Source organism: Spodoptera frugiperda, chromosome 10 (genome assembly GCF_023101765.2).
Source record: "Spodoptera frugiperda isolate SF20-4 chromosome 10, AGI-APGP_CSIRO_Sfru_2.0, whole genome shotgun sequence".
NCBI lineage: Eukaryota > Metazoa > Arthropoda > Insecta > Lepidoptera > Noctuidae > Spodoptera > Spodoptera frugiperda.
In genome coordinates, this window is record NC_064221.1 from 544,048 (window position 1) to 568,418 (window position 24,371).

At 40.7% G+C, this 24,371-nt stretch overlaps 4 protein-coding genes across 7 annotated transcripts; 1 reads left to right on the top strand and 3 right to left on the bottom strand.

The window, feature by feature from the left end:
- The first annotated feature begins 246 nt into the window (after positions 1-246).
- On the top strand, positions 247-6,225 carry LOC118277404 (pancreatic lipase-related protein 2). 4 transcript variants are annotated; one of them, XM_050696343.1, is made up of 8 exons: positions 247-323; positions 2,107-2,309; positions 2,662-2,758; positions 3,090-3,250; positions 3,512-3,634; positions 3,901-4,143; positions 4,834-5,029; positions 5,532-6,225. In XM_050696343.1, exons 2-8 carry the CDS (start codon positions 2,135-2,137, stop codon positions 5,695-5,697), a joined length of 1,161 nt encoding a protein of 386 aa, XP_050552300.1. In that variant the 5' UTR covers positions 247-323; positions 2,107-2,134; the 3' UTR covers positions 5,698-6,225. The 4 variants fall into 4 exon arrangements, with proteins under 4 accessions (XP_050552300.1, XP_050552299.1, XP_050552301.1 ...); XM_050696342.1 differs by lacking the exon at positions 247-323 and adding an exon at positions 369-812; XM_050696344.1 differs by lacking the exon at positions 247-323 and adding an exon at positions 369-812 and having other exon boundaries at positions 2,123-2,309.
- Positions 6,226-6,774: 549 nt separating this feature from the next.
- Positions 6,775-10,894, bottom strand: LOC118277406 (pancreatic triacylglycerol lipase). Its single transcript, XM_035596184.2, has 8 exons — positions 10,770-10,894; positions 9,571-9,760; positions 9,198-9,291; positions 8,872-9,032; positions 8,164-8,286; positions 7,763-8,005; positions 7,299-7,482; positions 6,775-6,974 (listed from the first exon to the last, which is right to left on the bottom strand). Exons 2-8 carry the CDS (start codon positions 9,737-9,739, stop codon positions 6,821-6,823), a joined length of 1,128 nt encoding a protein of 375 aa, XP_035452077.2. The 5' UTR covers positions 9,740-9,760; positions 10,770-10,894; the 3' UTR covers positions 6,775-6,820.
- Positions 10,895-13,299: 2,405 nt separating this feature from the next.
- On the bottom strand, positions 13,300-16,782 carry LOC118277403 (pancreatic triacylglycerol lipase-like). Its single transcript, XM_050696140.1, has 8 exons — positions 16,716-16,782; positions 15,960-16,150; positions 15,600-15,693; positions 15,297-15,457; positions 15,062-15,184; positions 14,656-14,898; positions 14,209-14,392; positions 13,300-13,765 (listed from the first exon to the last, which is right to left on the bottom strand). Exons 2-8 carry the CDS (start codon positions 16,126-16,128, stop codon positions 13,567-13,569), a joined length of 1,173 nt encoding a protein of 390 aa, XP_050552097.1. The 5' UTR covers positions 16,129-16,150; positions 16,716-16,782; the 3' UTR covers positions 13,300-13,566.
- A 1,956-nt stretch (positions 16,783-18,738) lies between these two features.
- Positions 18,739-23,612, bottom strand: LOC118277405 (pancreatic triacylglycerol lipase). The gene is made up of 8 exons (XM_050696139.1): positions 23,550-23,612; positions 22,871-23,060; positions 22,457-22,550; positions 22,106-22,266; positions 21,554-21,676; positions 20,515-20,757; positions 20,230-20,413; positions 18,739-19,939 (listed from the first exon to the last, which is right to left on the bottom strand). Exons 1-8 carry the CDS (start codon positions 23,595-23,597, stop codon positions 19,786-19,788), a joined length of 1,197 nt encoding a protein of 398 aa, XP_050552096.1. The 5' UTR covers positions 23,598-23,612; the 3' UTR covers positions 18,739-19,785.
- Positions 23,613-24,371: the final 759 nt, after the last annotated feature.

Genomic DNA, 24,371 nt, shown 5'->3' on the forward strand with positions numbered 1-24,371 from the left:
CATAATAAATATTACTTTTTACGTACTGCAGGAACCTACTTGTGGGATTGAGGAGCTGGTCGATTAACATCACTGAGGTCCAATTATGACATAGGTACAACAACTAGTTTGATACATAGGGACAAAAAAAAACACAAATTACGTGTTTAATATATACATAAACATGGGCTTCCATATAAAAAAATGAACCGGCTTTTCTAGTTCCTTTATATCACAACATAATATAGTAATAATAATTATAAAATGTAACAAACAAGTTTTGCTAAACTAATTCACTATTGAGGCCTATGTCATTCTCAAATACTCGTAAATAGCAGATCATAGTAAGTATTATACATTAGGTATTTGAAATGGGATGAGATTACAGTTATTAAAAACTCTTGTCCTTCAATTTCTAATACTGTGTTTATAAACTGCAGTAATGTGAGCTAATCTCAATGGTTTAAGTGTGTAGAAACATTGTGATAGCCATCTAATGGGGCTATAAAATTACATAATAAGTAGGAAACACCTACTTAGGATTGTGTTCTTGAACAGTTATTGTTATAAGTGCATAGCATAGGACTTTTTATAGAAGAATTAAGTATTGGGAAAAGTGTATCAGTTTATTATATGTATAGGATTTTCCATCTTCGTTAAATATGTATATTATATTCGTACACGGCGGATTGAGTCCAGTTTGTGTGAGCTCAGTGCGTGGATCAGGTAGATAGAAGTGATGTTGATGTGATTTCCTGGTGTCCTTAGTGTTTTTTAAACATTAGTGTGCACTGCATCTACAGTATAGAAAAATATCGACGATTACAAAGAAGGTACCTATATATTTACTTTCTTGCAACGTCACGCCTTTTATCCCCGAAGGCGTAAGCTGAGGTGCACATTACGGCACGCAATGCCGCTATACAATGTACACCCATTTTTCACCATTTGTGTTATAAGTCCCATGTGATAGGGAGTAAGCCTATTGCCATATACTGGGCACAATTCTAGACTCCGTGCTACTATACTGAGTAATTTTAGACAACTGAAAAAAGATTTACTAACTTTATTTCGTAATAATAGTCGGTCGATGGAAGCCCACTGTGGAACAAATGCCTACTCTAGAAGCAGGCGAGGAGGATATTTTAGCACTATTTCTTAAGCTTAGCAGGCTTGAGGATCGCTTGTAAAACAGTGAAAATGACAATTCTACTGGCCGTTAATTTTGGGCCCACCAACTAGATAGGTACCCATTCATATATATTTTTAGTTACTACCTATTTATCATTTATTTAAAACAAATAAAAGCTTTTGCACAATTTTATGATTTTGTTATTTATTTTTAAGTCTCGTGAATCGTGTGCTTAGGTACCACTGCCAAAAAAGGGAAACCCTTTGGGTGTAATTTATGGGTCGGGCTAAGTAGTTATTATTAGGTTTATCGATTTCCGAAATTCCCACCCGGTCACCGCACTCACCGGCAATGGTATCTAACGTGTTTAGTAAACACGGATACCACGGATACCATGGTACCGACAGGTCAACCAGTTCTCCATCCAAACCATATTTATAAACTTTAAAAAGATTATTGACCTTATTTTTCCACAACTAATTTATTTTATTTAAACACTAGCTACTTCTGCGCGGTTTCACCCGCTCTGCTTGAGCTGCTCCTATTGGTCATAGCGTGATGTTTTATAGCCTATAGCCTTCCTCGATAAATGCACTATTCAACACAAAAAGAATTATTCAAATCGGACCAGTAGTTCTGGAGATTAGCGCGTTCAAACAAACAAACAAACAAACAATCAAACAAACAAACTCTTCAGCTTTATAATATTAGAGATTAGAGACTCATATTCATGAGCAGCACTCTGCGACACACGACGCGGCGATTGTCGCGCTGCTACTGTAACATGAGCCTCTAGCATGGCTTGAAACTAGTCGAGTTCCTCGTCAAAGAAATGCGTGAGTAAGCCGATAACATAATTAATTTAGTATGTCTCACGAAAGTGTTTCACGTCGGTTTTTTGTGAGGCTGTGGTTTCACTCCGGTGGTGCCATTCGTGCCGAAGCATGACTGTCTCCCACACTTAAATACATAGTATATACCTAAACAGGTATCAGGTATCTTCATTTCCAGGTGTAAACGACAATGTCGCGTCTACTCCTCGTGGCAGCAGTGTGGCTGTCCACCGCGCATGCTGCAGCGGTGGTACCGGCCATGATGGAACCGCTGCTTGGTAAGCTGAGGAAAGGCATCACGAACGACATCGCCACTATCGCAGAACCCATAGAGAAGGCCCTGTTTGCTATCGGTTTTAGTCAGTGTGAGTGGGTTTTTACTATTTATCTAAAATTTAAAGAGGTTTCGTCGTTTACCAAGACGGAATAATCGTGAGTCATACTAAAGTAACTAAAATATCACAGTTTACTCACGTACATTAATCGAGAATAGCGAAAGAAACGTCCCGCTACCTATTTCAAAGAGTAGGCTGCGTGACATCGTCGTTTAATTAATACCTTTCCTATAGTCGGGTAAAATAAAGAAATCGCATACTTAGAGATACAACCTAGTTCATCGAAGCAAGAGATGGTAGAAGCTATATATGTAAGGATCATAGTATGTAATACTATAAAAAATATCTAGTCTCCTACTCACCCACGCCACCCTGTTCTCAGGCAGTGAAGTGAAGAAGCTGCTGGGAGTGGACTATGCTACCTTCCGAAACCGAATGGAGCCAGACCTAAATGGCCTCAGTCTGGTCTTCACCACCAGGTGAGCCTTTACAACGATGTTAATTTTCCTAAAATAGCTGCCAACTTTTGAACGCATGCTTTACGCGAAAAAAGAAGGAATTGATTGTTTGGACTTTTGTAATTTCTGAAATGAAATGAAAAATTGGGAAGTCTTTATGTTTCGCTTTGGATTGACTTGGCTTTGCCCCAGGGTTACGTATAATTAATACGGTAGATACGGCGCTACCTACGCCCCTGCTGTGAAATACATTATGTTGCTTTATAAATCTATCCTTTACACTGCACTATATGTAGTACCTAACAGATCCATATTTACTTACATCCATCCATACCATATTAAATGTTTCCAGATCAGTAGATATCAAGTATAAGCTAAGAGACGCAGCGCGCCTGATCCTGCAGTCGGAGTGGTTTGACCCCAGCAAGCCGCTGAAGATCTACCTCCATGGCTTCTTCGACGATCCCTCACAGGATGGCTTCACCAAACTCAGCAAAGCGTTCCTGGATGCAGGTATTATTTATTAATATAGAAGAAGGAATTATAAGGGAATATAGAACTAGAAATGTTTATGAGGTAGATTATTGGAATTATTAGGCTCCAATTATTCGAAATTAGAAGATGTCTACTAATTGATAACTCTCTTCTAATTGTTATATGTGGCCGTTATCACCAACCACCCCTAAACCATAGTCCCCCTGTGACTCGAAACTAATAGAACTTTTCTCCATTAATATACGAGAGTTTACTATGACTAATAACCACGGATTGCAGGTGACGTGAACATCCTGGCGCTGGACGCGAGCTCGCTGCTGGGCTGGCAGTACCTGCGCGCCACCACCATGGTGCAGCTCGTTGGAGAACAGCTCGGGAAGCTGCTGGCTTCATTCGTTAAAGGTGACACGCTTTTATTCGACTTGCATAGTAAATTAACTGTATTATATTAAATCTTTCGTAGGCCGCATCATCACTTACCATCAGGCGAGATAGCGGCCGAACGTCGACCCATTAAATGTAAAATAATATATAACAGATTATAGTAAATTACATTTAGAAAAAATATGGTTTTGGACTTCGTTCATTCGTGAATTAGCACTACTTTTAAAAAAAATTAACAATTGTAATATCTATTGTACCATTTAACATTTTAAAATATTTTTCAGCGGGCCTCCGTCGATCCAACATTCATTTAATCGGCCACAGTCTTGGCAGCCACATATCCGGGTTTGCGGGGAAGACGTTCAAGAATCTGACCAAGCACCGGGTGGGCCGGATAACCGGGTTGGACCCGGCCGGGCCGTGCTTCTCCAACGTGGACCTCACGTTGCGGCTCAATAAGAAAGATGCTCGGTTTGTGGACGTCATACACACTGACGCTGGAGTGTATGGGATCGCTGAGCGAGTCGGTGAGTCTTGTAATAAATTAAATTCTTTTTTAAACTGACGTGACGTAGTCACTAACAATATCATTATAACTCAACGGGATATTTACCACGTTTATTAATTTCTTTGAGATATTTTATACTTTGATATTTCGGCATTGTTGCAAGCGCCATGAGCACGGATGAACTAGAGCAGGGGTGGCCAACTTGATTAGACATAAGATCTACTGTTTACTAACGAAACGCTGTGCGATCTGCCACTTAGTGTAGTAGTTACTAATTACGTTGCGCAGTATTGACTATTTATTTATATTTTTTGCCTTGCCACGATCGATCGACTGGACTAATGGTCGCAATCGACCGGTCGATCGATCCTGTTGCAAGTACTAATGATATTAATTAAATTCTTTCGGGAGGATCAGAAAACAGACAGACTTTGCTGTCTTATAACTCGTACCACATCCAGAAAGTCGTGATCGTGACGGGTGTGACATAACCGAGTTTAAAACTCAAGCCTTGACTTGAAATTATGACCGTGCCCGTTGATAGACTCAGCATTTTAACTCTTTAAGACTCTATGTAACCTGACCTGTTGTATACTATCTACTGAGATTCCACCAATTCTAAAGAGTGTTTTCCTGAACAATACAAGGTCAAAGGACCCACAAATAGAGGAACTTCTAAAAATAAACTTCTAAAATTCCCATCCACCAGGTCACGTAGACTACTTCCCGAACGGTGGCTCCAAGCAGCCCAGCTGCCCGCCGACGCACCTGCTGGACTCCTGCAGCCACAGCCGCGCCTGGCTGCTCTTCGCGGAGTCCGTCACCAAGCCAGACGCCTTCCTCGGAGTCGCATGTCCAGACTGGGACGCTTTTCAGAACCAACGGTGTAATTACACAGATTTGAGGTGAGGATGACATGATGAAAGGGCTAGGTGGCTACTTCTTTTTTGAAGGCAGGTAACGCACTCGAGCTCACTTGGCGATCCTGATGGTTTGCTATTAGGTGATCCGTCTGCTCGTTAGGTCTCTATCTTTTATTAATCGACTTAAACAAAGGAGGTTGTCATTTTGACTTATATGTATGTTTGTGCGCGATTATCTCGCTTTGGTTGAACCGATTTTGATGAGGTTTCAGTATAGTATTTTTGGACTGAGGAGAAGGTTTTAGCGATATAAAGGGACTTAAAATATGGAGGCGGTAAAGAAAATTGAACGCAATTGTCTTTATTTGGGTGTTTGCTATTGCAATTCCTGTTAAAATTATGCTAATATGCATTTTGGAGACAATATCAAAGGTATTATTGACAAATGAATTGTTGGCACCAGTGGTACATTAGTGGCATCAGTTGTACATTAATAGCTCATATTTCAGTTCATTATCTAACTAACATTACTATTTCTCCTCAGCCCGATGGGTCTGGCCAGTCGTCCCGGCACGCGAGGCACCTACTACCTGAGCACGGCGGAGGAGCCCCCCTACGGGCTGGGCGACGGCGGCACGAGGTTTGTCAAGAGCCCGGGAGTCCTGCGGTTCTTCATGGATGTCTTCTCAGTGTTCACCAGGAATCCCTGACAGTGTGTCGAACTGGACATCGGATTTTATTATTGTCCCAAATTCCTCAAATGTCATGTAAATGCTGTAGTATTACGAAGGTCCATGGTCAGCATTAATTGCTTACCATCAGGTGATCCATCTGCTCGTTTGCCATAAACAATATAGTCAGGGACTTAGTAGTATTCTCTGCCTGCAGTATCGAATGGGCCCACAATCATGGACCTTGTGTATCTGATGCCCAGTCCAATCGCAGTTTGATACCTATAAAGTTAGGTGACTTTAATGCTGAGAGTTTCTTGTCCCTTTTTAAGTGGTATTTATGGCAGTTGACTACTGAATAATATGTACATAATAATATGTGAAATTATATGATATACTATAGGTAATATTAATTAGAAATGTGTAAAGAAGCATTTAATAAACGGGTGTAGTGTAATGCGTATCGTAAATTAAGGTTAATTAGATTATAAAGAATAAATGTATTGCCGTGTCTTGCCAATAAATGATTTGTATAATTATTTAAAAATAATAAAGAATTGTCGCAGATTTCGTTATTTTTGTTTCTACACGGATGTACTTTCTGTAATTTATAAGTTATCTATATAGGTAACACATATAGTTGCACAGTTGGTGCGGCGGCTGGGCAACTGGCTGCCGCTGTATTTTCAATCAACGAATCAATTGATCGAATAAAAAATTAGGAGATCTGCAAACGAACAAGTCGCCGACATGGCCTAGCGGATTAGCAAACTGAAGTGGCAGAGATCAGGGAACATAGCATGGCGAACCAACGGCCATTGGGGCAGAAAGGTTCTCATTTGGAGACCACATACCGAGAAGCGCCGTAGGACGTCCACCCACAAGGTGGACAGATGACTTGATTAGTCACAGGGAGCCGCTGGATGCAGGTTGCTTCAGTGGGCGTCTTGTGGCGTATATAATGATGATGATGATCACTTTTAATCAACTTTCTGGATGTAATGACACTGGTACAAATGCATGATGACACACAATGCAACACGCAGTTGTGGCTTTGGCAAATTAAATAACAACACTACCACTTTTGGAACAGAGTATAATTTGATAGATGTCTAGTGCATAAAATCAGTCATGAATCTAGTCTAGATGTTATAAAGCTAGGTCATTTCTTCGTGACTAAGTATTGAATGTTCCTGACGATGCCGTCATTGTTGACGTATTTGAGGCCTGCTTCTTTGCGACCGAATGGAGACTCGTCGGAGGTCTGGAGGTAATACCTTCCGCGGGCGTCCGTGGGACAGTGGTAACCCATGATTCTGGAAAGAAAATCGGAGAGTATATCAGGGCTTTCTTGTGCGTCTAAAGTTCTTCTCAAAAGTCCCCAGGTGAGAAGATTTTTAAGAGACCACAAAGATAGGCAGTGGAGGTGGTGTGGTGGTGCCAGAGTAGAATCATACATATTTTTTCACTAGCCCAGTTCTGCCATGGGTTTCATACATCTGATTCTTTGAAACTGGCTTCGCCAGCGCTGTTTAAGTGCAGATGTTATGGCAAACCACTCTTTTGTAGCGGAAGCCCATGTTCATGCAGTGGACTCTCACCTTCGGGCTGTGGATGATGATGATGTCAATGATGATTACCTGGTATCTTTGAAATCACAGTTTCCTTTCATGAACTGCTTCCAGCTTGAGCACTGCGCTCCGACGAAGGCATTCGCATCCAGCACAGACTCAGCGAACAACAGCGGCACTCTGCTGTGGCTGCATGTTTGGATCAGACAGTTCGGCTGTTCAGAGCCACCGTTCGGGTAGAAATCCACGTGACCTGAGGAAGAAGAGGGTATAATTTAACCAATAATTTTCTAAGTATAATGAAACTCAGAAGACTAACTACTAGACTAACGAACTGCTGTTCCAAACAGCAGTTCGTTAGTGTAGTATCCGTTTGTTTTGTGGCTGGTGGTGATACAGTGTTATGCAGATATAATCATTCACCTATTTATTGTGGGTCTGATTCCCAATTGAACAAATTCTCAAATCATGAAAATGAAAGAAGTCTCGGGAATCTGTAGTAGCGAAAAAACCAAAAGTCATTTCCAACTTACCAATCGCCTCATTTAATCCATATACTCCAGCATCAGTATGTATGACGTCCACAAAGTCCGCGTCTTCCTTGGACAGCCTTAGGTCTGAATCCAGGTTTGAGAAGCAAGGTCCGGCGGGATCAAGCCCAGATATTCTGGCAATACGATATCCAGTCTGTTTGTAGAACGTCTTGGCGGTAAATCCTGCGATGTGGCTGCCCAGACTGTGGCCTATGAGATAAATATTTGAGGGATCCAGACCAGCTGTAAGAGAATAGCGCTGATGATGAGGTAAACTGTCCCATTTGTCGAGAACAAATATGTGCAACGGGTACACTGGGACTTGAGACGTTGTGTTTTTGAAAATGAACTTATTAATGATGTTCTTTTTGTATTTATTATGAATTATGGAAGTAACTCACCAGGCACTAACGCGGCCAGTACGGATCCGAGCCTCTCTCCTATGAACTGCACCATTACGGTAGACCGCAGGTAGAGCCCACCGATCAACGAGCTGGCGTCCAGAGCCAAAATATTCACGTCTCCTGCAAAGATTAGTCGTTGAATATAATAAATTGTATATTACATTGTATTACAAGATAAACTACAGGATACGTCCATAACATATTGATCAGCAGTTCAACCTTTATGTACCCGTGCGGGTCTGCGGACGGCGAACAAGGGTGGCTCGCCGCCCGACCAGAACCAGACCCGTGCCGATGGCGCTCCGCGTTCCGCGCGCGCCTCAAAGAGCCATCAGATCACTACAGATGTGGCCGGTGGCAGTAGGGCTAATGCCTGATCCGGAGCTGCGGACTACCTAGCGGGTTTACCGGAGTAGGAATGGGGTGGTTTTTAAGTCAGTAAGACTCTGGCACTTCCTCTCGCCTGGTCTAGGGCGGGAGAAGTCATTGGATGATTTTTTGACAAAAAAAACCTTCTTTATGTTCCCAGACATATGTGTCACTTTGTGTCGAGGTATTATGATTGCTAAACTAGTTAAAATAAGGTAGTAATTTGTACAGCGGTTATGACTTGGATTCGAGCAATGTTGCGGCGGCGTGGCATGCCGGGAGTGAGCTCTTAGACTTGATACAGCTAAGTGCTTCTCCTAGGTCTCCAAAACTCACCTTGTTTAAGGAAGGCCTCGCTGATGTTCTGATAGATGAATTTGGAAGGGTCGTCTGTGAAACCGTGCAGGAAGATCCTGAAGGGCAGCGCAGGGTTGAACCAGCGCTCCTGGGGGATCTCTTCAGGAGCCAGGGTTAAGTTGTAGGTGACTGTTTTGGCTCTGGAAAGATAGATAGTCTGATAAGTGATCCCATTTAATCGTGCCATAATTTTCGTGGACGAGATTTCCCCGTATTTTGAAATGGAAGGCCATCGTCCAATAGCGGACTCTCACGGGCTCTCTCTCTCACTGTTGATGATGATAATGAATTAAAGTTATCTTTACCTGGTGGTGAAGACCAGAGTGAGCTTGCTTAGATCTGGTCCGGAGTACGCGTAGTTATCATATGTCACTCCCAACAGCTTCTTTACATTTTTACCTGGGAACATCTGGTATTTTAGTAAGTGATCACATCATCCCGAATCCCCAACAATCCTGAAATTCCTAACCCCCAAAGGCCGGCAACGTACTTGTAACGCCTCTGGTGTTGTGAGTGTTCATGGGCGGCGCCGATTGCTTACTATCGGGTGATCCAGGTCTATCCCATAAAAAACAATTAAAATTTTATGAATTCGTATGTCACGTAAGACCTCTTTGAGATGATAATGAAAAGGTTAGCAGTGGACTCTAAGGGATTGTTCAAGGTGACGAAACTTACATTGACTTGAGCCGATGAAGGCGACAGTCTTCCCAACGGGATCCGCAGCGGCCTGCCCCTCTTTCTGTACTTCCTTCGCCACCTCCCTGGCTAAGCTGTTGATGAGGCTGCGATGTGCAGCCGCGGAAGTCAGCCATAGCGTCATCAGGAAGAAAGCCAGGTGACCCATGCTCGAGGATAGCTGGGATACCTGCAGTATTTATTCAAAGTCAAAGTCAAAATTATTTATTTCAAATAGACCGGGAAGGCACTGTTGAACATCAGCGCAAATATTATAGTATAAAGAAAACAAAATGTCTGTCAGTCGGTCAGTCCTCTAGTGAAGCTATTTGCTCGTTCCACAGTGTAGATTCCTATGGAGAAGAACGAGCAAGAAACTCCACAGGTTACTCTTTTTCAATCAGGTGCACAATTCAATCATTGGTTACATTGTTTCTTTGGTTCAATTATGTGAGAACAATGTAACACTAATTCAGGTAATTAAACAAGTGTGAGTAAAAGCTGTCTAAAGGTAAACGTCCACAAACCCGCATTATACGTAGCTGACGAAAGGCATCAAACGGATTAATTTTTTAGACTGCCTTCTCTGTATCTACAGCTCCGGCTCGAAAAGCAGGTGTAGGAACGTGGTGATTTTTAGTCAGTAAGAGTCTGAGAGACTCCCTTACGTCTCGCCCAAGGCTGGAGAAGCCATTCGATGATTTTCCTCCCTTAAAAAAAAGCGTTCGGATTGCCGACGCGAGTATCAGCAATTGGATTGCCGATCCTACTTTTACTTGGATTTTTGGAATCGGCATTCCGTATGACGTCATCGGTACGGATCGCATGTAGGCATTGCCGATGAGCGGTCCGTACGGTGCGGATCAGTGGACGCAGTTGTATGAGTTTCTATATAAGAGAAACTAAAATCCGTTGCCTGCGATGCATCCGAAGTGTGCGATGCGTCCGATGTGTGCGATGCGTCCGAAGTGTGCGATGCGTCCGATGCGTGCGATGCAGGACGCTTACTTTAATGGACTACATATTGGCATAGACCAGGGAGGATTATTTTCTGATATTATAATATCAAGTTTTATAGCAAACTGCGATCTTCAAAGCGCCTGTCGAACGTGAAGAAAACGCGGCTAAGGTATTGTATTTTATTTTAAATTTCACTCACTATTTTTTACACTTATACGCGTATAAAGATGTGTACTTACGATGCTTGTATGTGGTGTGTGTGAGTGGTCACTAGAGCGACCGGTGCGCGCTCCCGAGGTACTGGCCGGAAGATACAACACTACGCATATATCTTCCGCGGCTTTATATATTATATGTTAAGTGAACACAAACAAAAAACATACTTTTCGCATATAACCTCAGTTTTATTAAAAAAAATGACTGGTATTAACTCGCGGTTTTGGCTATTACATTTATTTTATTTTTCCTATACCCTTTCTCTTCACAAAATCTTTCCATTGGTGAGTCCCATAAAACATGTCGTGGTGGCTCGGAGGGAGATCAGGCATGAGGGATTCAAGACCTCCCAAAGGCAAGGTACCAATGTGACTTTTTCCTACTTATACTTTCTAGCATTATTTAGACATCACTGACAAACGGTGGTGGAAAACATCATGAGTCCTCAGGTTTCCGATCATTCAAACCTTCTCCGTACAATAAAAGACCTTTGGTCAGCAGTGGTCATATTTGTAGGCTGTTGATGTGTGATGTGATATAACAACAATAATTCCTTAAGAAACGAGGATCCACCGACCCGGCGAGGTGACCGTTCCTGGCGGGTTTTCTGCCCAACTATTGTTCGTTGGAATATTCTTTCCATGTTCATACGCATTTAAACTTCATACGTGAGATGTAGGATTTATGACGTCATCCGTTGATTGGTTACTTCGATTGTCTATGTACGATTTCTGACATCTGTCATTTGTCTTGTGTCGCTACAACAGTTCACCCCCTAAAAACGGGGGTCGGTCCTGTTGAGACGATATTTCCACGTTAACAAGAAGACGACGAGATATATTATATATAATATTATAAAGTTATATCATATATAACTTTTTAATACATGTTATATATAGGTATGACACATTAATTTCGGGTGACAATAGCCACCGCTATGTTTATACAGCAGGGATTTAATGTCGGCGTAAAATTTAGTTCTTTTTTAACAAAGTTGTCCTTATTGACATAGTGTTTGGTACTTGATTAGTTATAGTACGCAATGTATTGTACGAGTAATGAAACAACTTGCTAACTGTACACAATACTCGTGTTGGAACGGTTCCGTATATAATTTAACAACACATTTATACCTAGGAATTACGTTACTGCTTATTAAAGAGGCTTTTTCAAATTAAAATTTGCGACTAACTAGTGCAACTACTGTAAAACACTAATTAAAAAAAAACCTCATTAAATTGTAGATGTATTGGTCAGTTGTCTAGGTCAAACATAAATTATTTTGACAAAATATTCAAAAATAATCATTTTTATTTCATCTTTCGATCTGACGACATATGTACTTAATTTTTGATTTAGACTCATTGATTTATCTCTCATGTCTCATGGTTAGTACCTATTTCCAAATTTTTAAGCTGGCTTCTGCCTTGGTCAAAATTTAAGCATTGCCATTCACAGTTCACGACTCCGATGAGGACAACTTCTTCGACGCTTTAAGTTTGTTTTTATTTATTTTATTTGCTACTTAGGAATACAAAAACAGGCAGATACAATTTTTATTTTAATGGATAACATCCTTAGCTTATAACCCGACTACAACATTACGTAGGTACGCAACCCAAAAAGCTAAAATAAATTATAATAATTTATTTGCAACTGAAATAAAATCACAAAATATTGTACGCGTGTACAGTTTCATTGTTTTATTAAAAATAGCTTTTGTGTTATATAATATCTTTTCTGACAATACATCGTGAACATTCTCGATCTGTTTTTAGAAATTTCTTTATTTTATTAGCTGGATAATGTAAACATTTATTTACCAAGTGATTGTATTAGTATTCTTTTGTTGTCAGTATATAAATGATGCCCGACCAGGGGCCTTAGTCTGCTATTACAATAGTGTCAGAATAGTCGATCATTGATTTCAAAATTGTTGATTTTCACGAGTTTGGTAGTCTACTAATATAATGGCGTCATTATGACTTTCCAATGGTCAACCACTGACACTCCATTGAAAGAAGTGGCATAGACAGTGGTAATCTCGTATACAATGACAGGGGCCTTAGTCTGCTATTACAATTGTGTCAGAATCGTCGAACATTTTTTGGTGCGGGAGGGACGGAGCTATGTAGGTTGTATAGCTGTCCCTCTTGCACTGCTCAATGATCGACCATTCTGACAGTATTGCATAGCAGATTCGGACCCCAGGACCCGATAAGAGGAAGAGGAGGAGAAGGTAAGAGGTCAACTCTGACGTTTGTCTATGCAAGTACCGCTAATATGTAACTAATAATAACTTCTTATCAAAATTGAAGATTTAATTTTATTGATGTCCTATTTAAATGTGTGAGTGGTCTTAGAAGTTATTTTAAACAGACTTACAAATAAATTATAATGTTGTTATATCTCGATGACTTGATTAAATAATAACAAGAATGTTTAATTATATTTTGCTTAATATAAAACGGTGTAAATAAATAAAATAAAATATAATTTCTTTATTTCAGACCCAATAGTAGTACATACGTAAAATGTACAATAGCATCGTTCTGGAATATTAAAGTTAAATTAATAATAAATTTGAGCATAAGGATGGCTTATAAACAATATATTAAATCTTAATTATCATTCTGACATTTTCTGGATGTTATGGCACTGATACTAATGTGTGATGGCGCACAATTTCACACGCAGTTGTGACTTGGGCAAAACTACAAAAAAAAAAACAAGACACTATGACCTATTTTCTGCAATTAACAACACTACGACTCTTGGAACAGAGTATAAATTGGTTTGATAGATGTCTAGTGCATAAAGTCAGTCATGAATCTGGTCTGGATGATATGAAGGTAGGTCCAGGCCAGTCCAGGCCATGACTAGGTTTTGAATGTTCTTGATGATGCTGGCGTTATTGGCGTAGGTGAGGCCTGCTTCTTTGAGGCCGAAGGGAGACTCGTCCGAGGTCTGGAGGTCGTACTTGCCGCGGGAGTCCGTGGGGCAGTAGTAACCCATGACGCTGGAAAGAAAATCAGATTTAGTTAAATATTGAGAGGGTATATGAGGGTTTTCTTTATCATCGTTTCTTGTGGGTCTAAAGGTCTTCTTAAAAGTACCCAGGTAAGAGGATTTCCAAGAGAGCACAAAGATAGGCAGTGGTTTATTGAGATAGGTGTGCTGGTGTGAGGGTGCCAGATTAGAATCATATATCGTCTCCACTTGCCCAGTTCGGCCACGGGCTTCATGAGACTCGACTAAACTACTACATAATTTACCTGAGACCGGATAGCAGCGTTCCCTGATATACTTGATTCTTTAACTGGCGCGCTCCAACGCTGCTTACCAAGCGTCGAAGTTATGGCAAGCCTCTCTTTTGTAGCGTAAGCCGATGGTCCCGCAGTGGGCTCTAACCCACAGGCTGTTGATGATGATCATAATCATCAAGGTGTCAAGGATGATTACCTGGTATCTTTGAAATCGCAGTTTCCTTTCATAAACTGCTTCCAGCTTAAGCACTGCGCCCCGACGAAGGACTCCGGCAGCAGTACAGATTCGGCATACAATAGCCACGCTCGGCTGTGGCTGCATGTTGGGAACAGGCAGTTCGGCTGTTCAGAGCCACCGTTCGGGTAGAAATCCACATGACCTGGGGAGGAGGGTATAATTGAACCAGTCTTTTGCTAAGTTTGTGAGGTGCAATGTTAAAGCCAAATTATTTTGTAGAATTAAACTCAGAAGGCTTGGAACAGTTCCGTTTTTTTGGTGGCTGGTGGTGATACAGTGTTGTGCAGATGTAATCATTGTCCACGACCTATTTATTGTGGCTCCGATTCCCAATTTAACAAGCTCGTAGACAGAAGTCTGCGAATCTGTAGTTAGCGAAAAGGCCAAAACTCATTATCAACTTACCAATCGCCTCATTTAATCCAAATACTCCAGCATCAGTATGTATGACGTCCACAAAGTTCGCGTCTTCCTTGGAAAGCCTCAGGTCTACCTCCAGGTTGGAGAAGCAAGGTCCGGCGGGATCAAGCGAAGATATCCTGCCAACACGCTGCCCGGTCTGGTTGTAGAACGTCTTGGCGGTAAACCCTGCGATGTGGCTGCCCAGACTGTGGCCTATGAGGTGGATCTTTGAGGCTTCCAGACCAGCTGTAAGAGAATAGCGCTGATGATGAGGTAAGCTGTCCCATTTGTAGAGTAAAAAACTCAAATTGGCAACGGGTACACTGGGACTTGAGACGTTGTTTTTGATAATGAACTTATTAATGATATTCTTTCTGTATTTTTTGTGAATTATGGAAAAGTAACTCACCAGGCACTAACGCGGCCAGTACGGATCCGAGCCTCTCTCCTATGAACTGCACCATGACGGTAGACCGCAGGTAGAACCAGCGGATCAAGGAACTGGCGTCCAGAGCCAATATGTTCACGTCATCTGCAAAATGTGAATATTATATTGTATGACAAGATACACTATTGGGTACGTCCATACCACATTGATCTACCTAACCTACAACAACCTGTAATTTTGTTTCTCCAAAACTTACCTTGTTTAAGGAAGGCCGAGCTAATGGTCTGGTAGCTGGACTTGGAAGGGTCGTCTGTGAAACCGTGCAGGAAGATCCTGAAGGGCAGCGCAGGGTTGAACCAGCGCTCTTTGGGGATCTCTTCAGGAGCCAGGGTTAAGTTGTAGGTGACTGTTTTGGCCCTGGAAAGATAGATAGTCTGATAAGTGATCCCATTTAATCGTGCCATAATTTTGGTGGACGAGATTCCCCCGACAACTCCTTATTTTGTAATGGAGGGCCATAGACCAACAGTGGATGATAATGATTTAAAGATATCTTTACCTGGTGGTGAAGACCAAAGTGAGCTTGCTTAGATCTGGTCCGGAGTACGCGTAGTTATCATATGTCACTCCCAACAGCTTCTTTACATGTTTACCTGGGAACATTCGGCATTTGGCTGCGTAAGTTACATTCCTAAAATTTCTAAGGAACCGCGAAAGGCCAACAACGTACTTGTAACGCCTCTGGTGTTTACGGTATTCATGGGCGGGGCCGATTGGTTACCATCAGGTGTCTACGAGGTCTATATCATGAAAAAAAAATGCTTAAAAGCACGGATATTATGGGCAAAGCCCTCTTTTGAAGAGAAGGCCCTTAGTCTAGCAGTGCCCTCTAAGGTTTTTTAAAGATGATAAAACTTACAATGACTAGAGCCGATGTAGGCGACAGTCTTTTCGAGAGGATCCACAACGGCCTGCACCTCATTCTGTATTCTCTTCGTGACCTCCTTGGTTAAGTCCTGGATGAAGCCAAGCTGTGCAGCCGTGGAAGTCAGCCACAGCGTCGTCAGGAAGGAAGCCAGGTAACCCATTGTTCGAGGATAGCTGGGATACCTGATTAAACTAATTTTACAATTAATTACTCTCGTGTGGTTTCGTGGGCTTTTTCGTTTAAGAACATAGAAGAATCGTATTTTTTTACATAATTTGCGATCTATGCTATTCCTTGATTACATTGTTGAGTTAGGATTCCTTGCGGCTGTCTCCAAAACACCACGAAGTTGCAATAATCGGAAACTAATCTAATGGAAGAGGGATTAAATGGAGTAATTTCTTCTTCTTTCCTCTCTTTATTAAACGTGTGGTACGTAGTAGTCGCACTTTATTCCGCGATCGGCCACATAATTATCATGTATAATTATTGTATTAGTATTATTTATTTTTATTCACGTTGATAGACGAATAAATAAATAAGCAAATAAAAATAGACCTCTTCAAATAAATTCCGTTTTCTTCTTTCGTTTCTGGCGATCGGAACATTCACCTTTAACTAAACTGCGATCTTCAAAGCGCCTGTCGAACGTGGAGAAAACGCGGCTAAGGTATTAAGTATTTTATTTTTAATTTCACTCACTAAGTTTTAGTCAAAAAATTTTTGCGTATATGAATTTGTACATACTTGTATGTGTGAGTGGTCACTAGAGCGACCGGTGCGCGCTCCCGAGGTACTGGCCGGAAGATACAACACTAGCATATATCTTCCGCGGCTTTATATATTATATGTTAAGTATCTCAACACAAACAAGAAACATATTTGTTGCATATTACCTCTGCATTATAAAAATGTTTGACTGGTTTTCTATTATTTAAGTTCTATCTATAGCACCCACAGGGGTTAATGACTTTAAGTTGGCAAAGTTTTCCTTAACCAATTTTTTATTAAAGTTATTAAGGCTTAAAGGATGAATGGATTTTATGTTAAAACATTTTTTCTCGTGGATTCGTACTTTCCATGCATTGTCAAAAATAATTAAAATATGTACATATGTTCATAGGGACAAGAGTGGAACACAAATAAATGGACTTATATACATATTTATGACAATCGCTACCGAACCGCTATATTTATACAGCAGCGATTTTATTTTTAAATAATATTGCCTTAAAAGCTTAAAGCTACTATGACTATTGTAAAACACTAACACAAATAAATCCATATTAAATTGTAGATACTAATGTATAAAAATATACGAACCTGATAATACAAGCCTATCGACCATTGGACGATATAGTTACGTTTCGATTGAATTATTATGTTTTTCGGCTTACTCACGTAACTATTTGGCGAAGAACTTGACTAGTTTTTCAGATATGTATGTCCCACGAAACAATTTTCGATTTAGTTAATTTTTGAAATAAGTGTGCTATTTGATGTCAATATAAATTGGCATTTCGTGCAATATTTTTAGAAAAGTACCGTATTTGACATAAAATATCGATAAAACTGTTAACTGTCTCATTAGCATATTGTGCATTTCTTCGAGAAGTTTTTAAACTTACAGATTTTTTTGTAAACACGAGAAAAACAGGATCTCATTTCGGCCCCAATCTAATTTGCTACTTAACAATGCAAAATCGGGCAGATACAATTCTTATTATTAATGAAAAATATCGTGAGAGACTATAAAATTACGTATGCAACCCAAAAAGATAAAAAACAAATAGGTATTGAATATATTGTTTTATTTCATCCTTGATGTATTAAACATACCTAAGCTTCTGTTGTGTTACATAACAATATTTTCTGACAATGCATCGTTAATATTCTTTATCTGTTTTCGCCAATTAGGGAGATCCAATTACCCCCTATCCCAGTATTCCAAACCCCGATTCCCCACCAACCCTTAAATTCCAAATCCCCAAAAGGCTTGCAATGCACTTCTGGCGACTGCTTACCATCAAGTGATCCGCTAACTCGTTTGACGGATTATTCCATTAAAAAATTAAAAAATCTTGGAAGTAAATTTTATTGTTACCAAAGAAAGTCTTATCATACTACTATTAGCAGGAGACAGCACAAATCTTGGGTGTCAGTGGAATGGCTAATGTTAGGTTCAAATCTGATGAGGTGTACACTTGTCAATATCTTTCCTACAGTTTGAAGTGAATGCATGTCTAGGCATTGGACATGCTTCTACTTCTAAAGCCTCACAGAGATTTTTTATAGAATTAGCCGGTAAACGAGCAGACAAATCACCTGACAGTGAGCAATCGCGCCGCCCATGGACTCTTAAAACACCAGGGGCGTTCTAAGTGCACTGTCGGCCTTTTGGGGGTTAGGAATGACAACTGCCTGATCAGCCAATCCATCTTCTTTGGTCGTTCTTATAACAGATCCATTGCCAACAATCTTAACATTGCTTGCAATACGCTCTGTAGATAGTGATGTGTAATTTATGATTAGAATATAGTTTTAATGAAAACTGGAAAGTTAGGTATATTAAACTCCACAGATGGGGCCCAGTAGGGCTGATGCCTGATCAGGAGCTGCGGACTACCTAGCGGGTTTACCGGGCTCCGGCTCGAAAAGCAGGAGAAGGAATGGAGTGGTTTTTAGTCAGTAAGAGTCTGACACTCCCAAGGCAGAAAAAGTCATTGGATGATTTTCCCCCTCAAAAAATAGGGTATATTAAACTATATGATAATTTTGGAAAAAGTATTTATTTATTTGTAAACAACAGCTACATTAAGGTAAGCGTCTACTGGCCCGCATCGCACACATCGGACGCATCGCACGCAACGGATTTTAGACGTACCGATGACGTCATACGGTATGCCGTGGCATCGGCAATCCGATCGCTAATACTCGCGTCAGCAATCCGAAAACTGCCGTGGATGCAGTCTGAAAAAATCCGTTTTGATGCGATTCGTCCGATGTGTGCGATGCAGGCGTGTGGCCGCTTACCTTTATACAAATTTACCAGAATGATAATAACATTGAGCCACTTACAGATTCACACGTATAGCGACTAAATAGTAAACAGCTAAAATAATGTATATCAAGAACAGCAGTTTTACAATGAGAAAATGAATTTAAGAATTTTTTTATCCTTAAACTAGTATTTTTTTTTGGTTTATAAAAATGACTGTAAACCATGAGTGGTTGTAGTTATATGGAAATGTCTTAATGGTTTATATCTTGGGAAATTCTAAACATAATTTGATTATTGCTTAAGCTTTTACTTGTACCTTATAGTATATAAAGTACATACTGATTTTATATGTCTTGTTTAAATGCAACGATGTCCAATGAATAAACAATATTGTTTGTCAACACAACCAATGAGCAAGGGTGATACTACTTATACAATTAAATAGATCAGACTAAGTTATCTGTGATGATGATGTTGATGACTGTGTAAAATCTAGATACAATAGCATCGTTCTGGAATATTAAACTTAAATTAATATTATGTTCGAGCATAAGGATGGCTTATAAACAATATATTAAATCTTAATTATCACTTTGAAGCTTTCTAAATGTCATTTAATTCTATTCTATTATTCTAAATCCATCACAATTTAATGCAACACGCAGTGGCTTTGGCAAATTAATATATCTAAAACACTATGACCTATTTTCTGCAATTAACAACACTACGACTCTTGGAACAGAGTATAAAATGGTTCGATAGATGTCTAGTGCATAAAATCAGTCATGAATCTAGTCTAGATGTTATTAAGCTAGGTTATTTCTTCGTGATGAAGTATCTAATGTTCCTGACGATGCCGGCATTGTTGACGTATTTGAGGCCTGCTTCTTTGAGGCCGAAGGGAGACTCGTCGGAGGTCTGGAGGTCGTACTTGCCGCGGGTGTCCGTGGGGCAGTGGTAACCCATGATGCTGGAGAAGAAGAAAATAAGATTAAGTTAATTTTTAAGAGAGTATACGAGGATTTTCTTTATCATGATTTCTTGTGCGTCCAAGGGTCTTCTTAAAAGTTCCCAGGTAAGAAGAGTTTCAAGAGAGCACAAAGATAGGCAGTGGTTTATAGGGATAGGTGTGCTGGTGTGGACCCCCACACCACGCTAGAGTAGAATAGTATATCTTTCTCACTAGCAACCGCCTCTTTTGTAGTGGAAGCGCATGGTCCCGCAGTGAACTCCCACCCTCAGGCTGTTAATGATGATTACCTGGTGTCATTATAATCGCAGTTTCCTTTCATGAACTGCTTCCAGCTGGAGCACTGCGCTCCGACGAAGGAGTCTGGTTCCAGCACAGACTCGGCGTACAATAGCCACGCTCGGCTGTGGCTGCATGTTTGGAACAGGCAGTTCGGCTGTTCAGAGCCACCGTTCGGGTAGAAATCCACGTGACCTAGGGAGGAGGAGGGTATAATTTAACCAATGTTTTGCTAAGTTTGTAGAAGTCTCGAGAATCTGTAGTAGCGAAAAGACCTAAAGTAATTTCCAACTTACCAATCGCCTCATTTAATCCATATACTCCAGCATCAGTGTGTATGACGTCCACAAAGTCTGCGTCTTCCTTGGAAAGCCTCAGGTCTATATCCAGGTTGGAGAAGCAAGGTCCAGCGGGATCAAGCGAAGATATCCTGCCAACACGCTGCCCGGTCTGGTTGTAGAACGTCTTGGCGGTAAACCCTGCGATGTGGCTACCCAGACTGTGGCCTATGAGGTGGATCTTTGAGGCTTCCAGACCAGCTGTAAGGGAATAATACTGATGATGAGGTAAGCTGTCACATTTGTCGAGTAAGAAACTAATACTAATATAAATGGACAACGGGTCTTCGAGTTTGATTTCTGTTGTGTTGGTTTAAGAACGGGCTCTTCGGAATACTACTTCACGGAAGAAATTGTGAGATGACACAGACTATGAATTCTTTATTCGCGAAGATATTTGTAGGAATTAAATACCTTCTTACACGACTTATAAGGTATACTATTTAATATCTTCTTATTTATCACCGAACAGTATTCTCCAAGCAATAACAATGCTCTAGGCAGACTCGTTCGGAATGACTAATGATTATCTTCAATCAATGTGACATGACGCCACAACAGATATAAAACAACGCCAGTTTCTCCCACGTGCTCCGATTGCGTGCTCACAATAATTATGTTACAGGTAAATACGTATTACAAGTCATTACAATATCTCATCTGACAGTTATTTCTATGATTAGGTTAATACATAGTAAGGCTCAGTTGCAAGACGGAAAGAACTTATGTTATGTAGTAAAAAGAGGGGAGAACTATGACTTATAAAATTTTCAATGGCAAAATGACTTTTGAATCTAGCGTCACCTCTACTATTGAATTCGGGTCTCAGTAAATATATATTTTTTGCTTCTATGAACACTAACAAGATGCATCTGTTAAGCTAAGTTCTAAAGACCTTTGTCATCAGAACTGGTTGCTGCGAGTATGTCACAGCCTCAATGTACTTATGAACTTATTTTGTTCTTTCTTACGTTTTTATTATGAAAAACTAACTCACCAGGTACTAACGCGGCCAATACGGAGCCCAGCCTCTCTCCTATGAACTGCACCATGACAGTAGACCGCAGGTAGAACCAGCGGATCAAGGAACTGGCGTCCAGAGCCAAGATGTTCACGTCATCTGTAAAGTGTAAATATTAGGTACATTGTATGATAAGATAAACTTTAGGATACGTCCATAACATATTGATCATGTATTTTTCCTTCTTGTACCCAGATACATGTGTCACTTTGTGTCGAGGTATTATGATTGCTAAACTAGTTAAAATAAGGTAGTAATTTGTACAGCGGTTATGGCTTGGCTTCAAGCAGAGTTGCCGCGGCGTGTCAGGCCGGGAGTGGACACCGGCTCTTAGACTTGATACAGCCAAGTGCTTCTCTTAGGTCTCCGTGGACTGCCTCATGAGTTACCAGGGTTCTGGCCCAAATAGCAGGACTAGGAACGGAGTGGTTTTTAGGCAGTAAGAGGCTGACATTGCCTCTCGCTTCGCCTAAGGCGGGAGAAGTTATTGAAATATTTTTCGCCCTCAAAAGAGTCTCCAAAACTTACCTTCTTCAAGGAAGGCCGAGCTAATGGTCTGGTAGCTGGACTTGGAAGGGTCGTCCGTGAAACCGTGCAGGAAGATCCTGAAGGGCAGCGCAGGGTTGAACCAGCGCTCCTGGGGGATCTCTTCAGGAGCCAGGGTTAAGTTGTAGGTGACTGTTTTGGCCCTGGAAAGATAGATCGTCTGATAAGTGACCCATTTAATCGTGCCATAAAACCCCTATTTTGAAATGGAAGATCATAGTCCAATAGTGGACTCTCAAGCGTTCTCTCTCTCTCTCATTGTTGATAATGATTTAAAAATATAATATGAGTATAAGGTAAAAACATGTCTATATAAAATTGCATAATTTTTACCTTGTAATGAAGACTAGAGTGAGCTTGCTTAGATCTGGTCCGGAGTCCGCATAGTTTTCATATGTCACTCCAATCAGCTTCTTTACATTCGAACCTGGGAACATTCGACATTTTAGTAACTGCTTACGTTGCGCAAGTAATCATACATCATCCCCAGTCCCGAATCCTTTAACAATCCTGAAATTCCTAACTCCCAAAGGCCAGCAATGCACGTGTAACGCCTCTGGTGTTTCGGGTATCCATCGGCGGCGTCGATTGCTTACCTTGGTGATGAGACAGACCACTGGCCTATCAGATGAAAAAAAAACATTAAAATTTTAGGATTGTGGATGTTACGGCAAAATCCTTGTTTAATGAGAAGGCCCATTGTCCAGCAGTGGACTCTAAGGGATTGTTAAAGATGATGAAACTTACATTGACTAGAACCGACGAACGCGATGGTCTTCCCGAGAGGATCCACAGCGGCCTGCACCTCATTCTGTATTCCCTTCGTCAAATCCTTAGTTAAGTCCTTGATGCCACCGAACTGTGCAGCCGCGGAAGTCAGCCACAGCGTCGTCAGGAAGGAAGCCAGGTAACCCATGTTCGAGGGTAGCTGGGATACCTGCGGTATTATTCAGGTAAATAACTCATTGAACGCCGTGGTGGTCACCGGTGACCGACGTTAGCGGAGGATTTGCCTTCAACAGTTTTCTAATTGGCAGTTTGACTGACTTAAACAAGTTTTACAATTATGTGTGATGTTTTATGGCCTTTCTCGATAAATAGGGGTTTCCGATTAAGAACACAAAGAGATTGTATCCGTACCAGTAGGTAATTTTGTACATCATTTGCGACATAGCTTAACTTCTAAAGGATGCTATTCCTTGATTACATTATTGGGCTTTTTTTTCAGGGGGGAAAATCATCCAATGGCTTCTCCCACCTGGGTGAGGCCAAGGATTGTCAGATTTACTAAATACCGACCCGTTTCTTCTCCTGCTTTGAGCCACTAGGCGAGATAGTGGCCAAATGTTGAGCTATCAAATATGTGTGGGTATATTTACTTTTATTTACGCAGATAGACGAATAAATTATAAAGAAGCTAATAAACCTCTTCAAATAAATTCAGCCCTTCATTGCTCGACACCGTTGCATCCATTTTCCTTATACAAAAATATAATCACCAAAATAAAAACGTAACTTTAATGAATATTTCACTAACAATTAAAACTGCACATAACGACTATAAAGTTAAGAGTTAACTGGTGTTATCTTTAACTGAAACTGTGCTGTGGGTAATTAATGAGTAATTCAGAAAGTTAATTGCTAATCAATGAAACATATTCATATCGTTTCGATATTTCAGCGAGTAATTGTTTTATGTTTCATTTACCATGAAGTGAGGTGTAAGAAATTGTTTTGTTTTTATTTCATTAATGTGTTATTTTTCTGCACTAGTAATGATGTGCAGTTACGATTCTACATATTGACATAGACATTCGTTTTAAGGTAAGCGTCCACAGGCCCGCATCAAACGCATCGGACGCATCGCACGCAATGAATTTTAGTTTGTCTTCTATAGAAACTCATACAACTGCGTCCACAGATCCGCATCGTACGGACGCTCATCGGCAATGCTTACATGCGATGCGTACCGATGACGCCATACTGAATGCCGATGCCAAAAAAGACATCGGTAATCCAATTGCTCTAATACTCGCGTCGGCAATCCAAACGCCACCGCACAGTGGACGCAGTCAATCCGTTTGTGCGATGCGATCTGTCCGATGCGTGCGATACGTACGATGCGGGCCTGTGGACGCTTATCATTAAGTTTCATCGGCAATATTAATGAGGACTAAGGGGGAGGCCTTTGTTCAACAGTGGACGTCTTCCGACTGATGATGATGAAGCAATATTATTATGTTTTAAT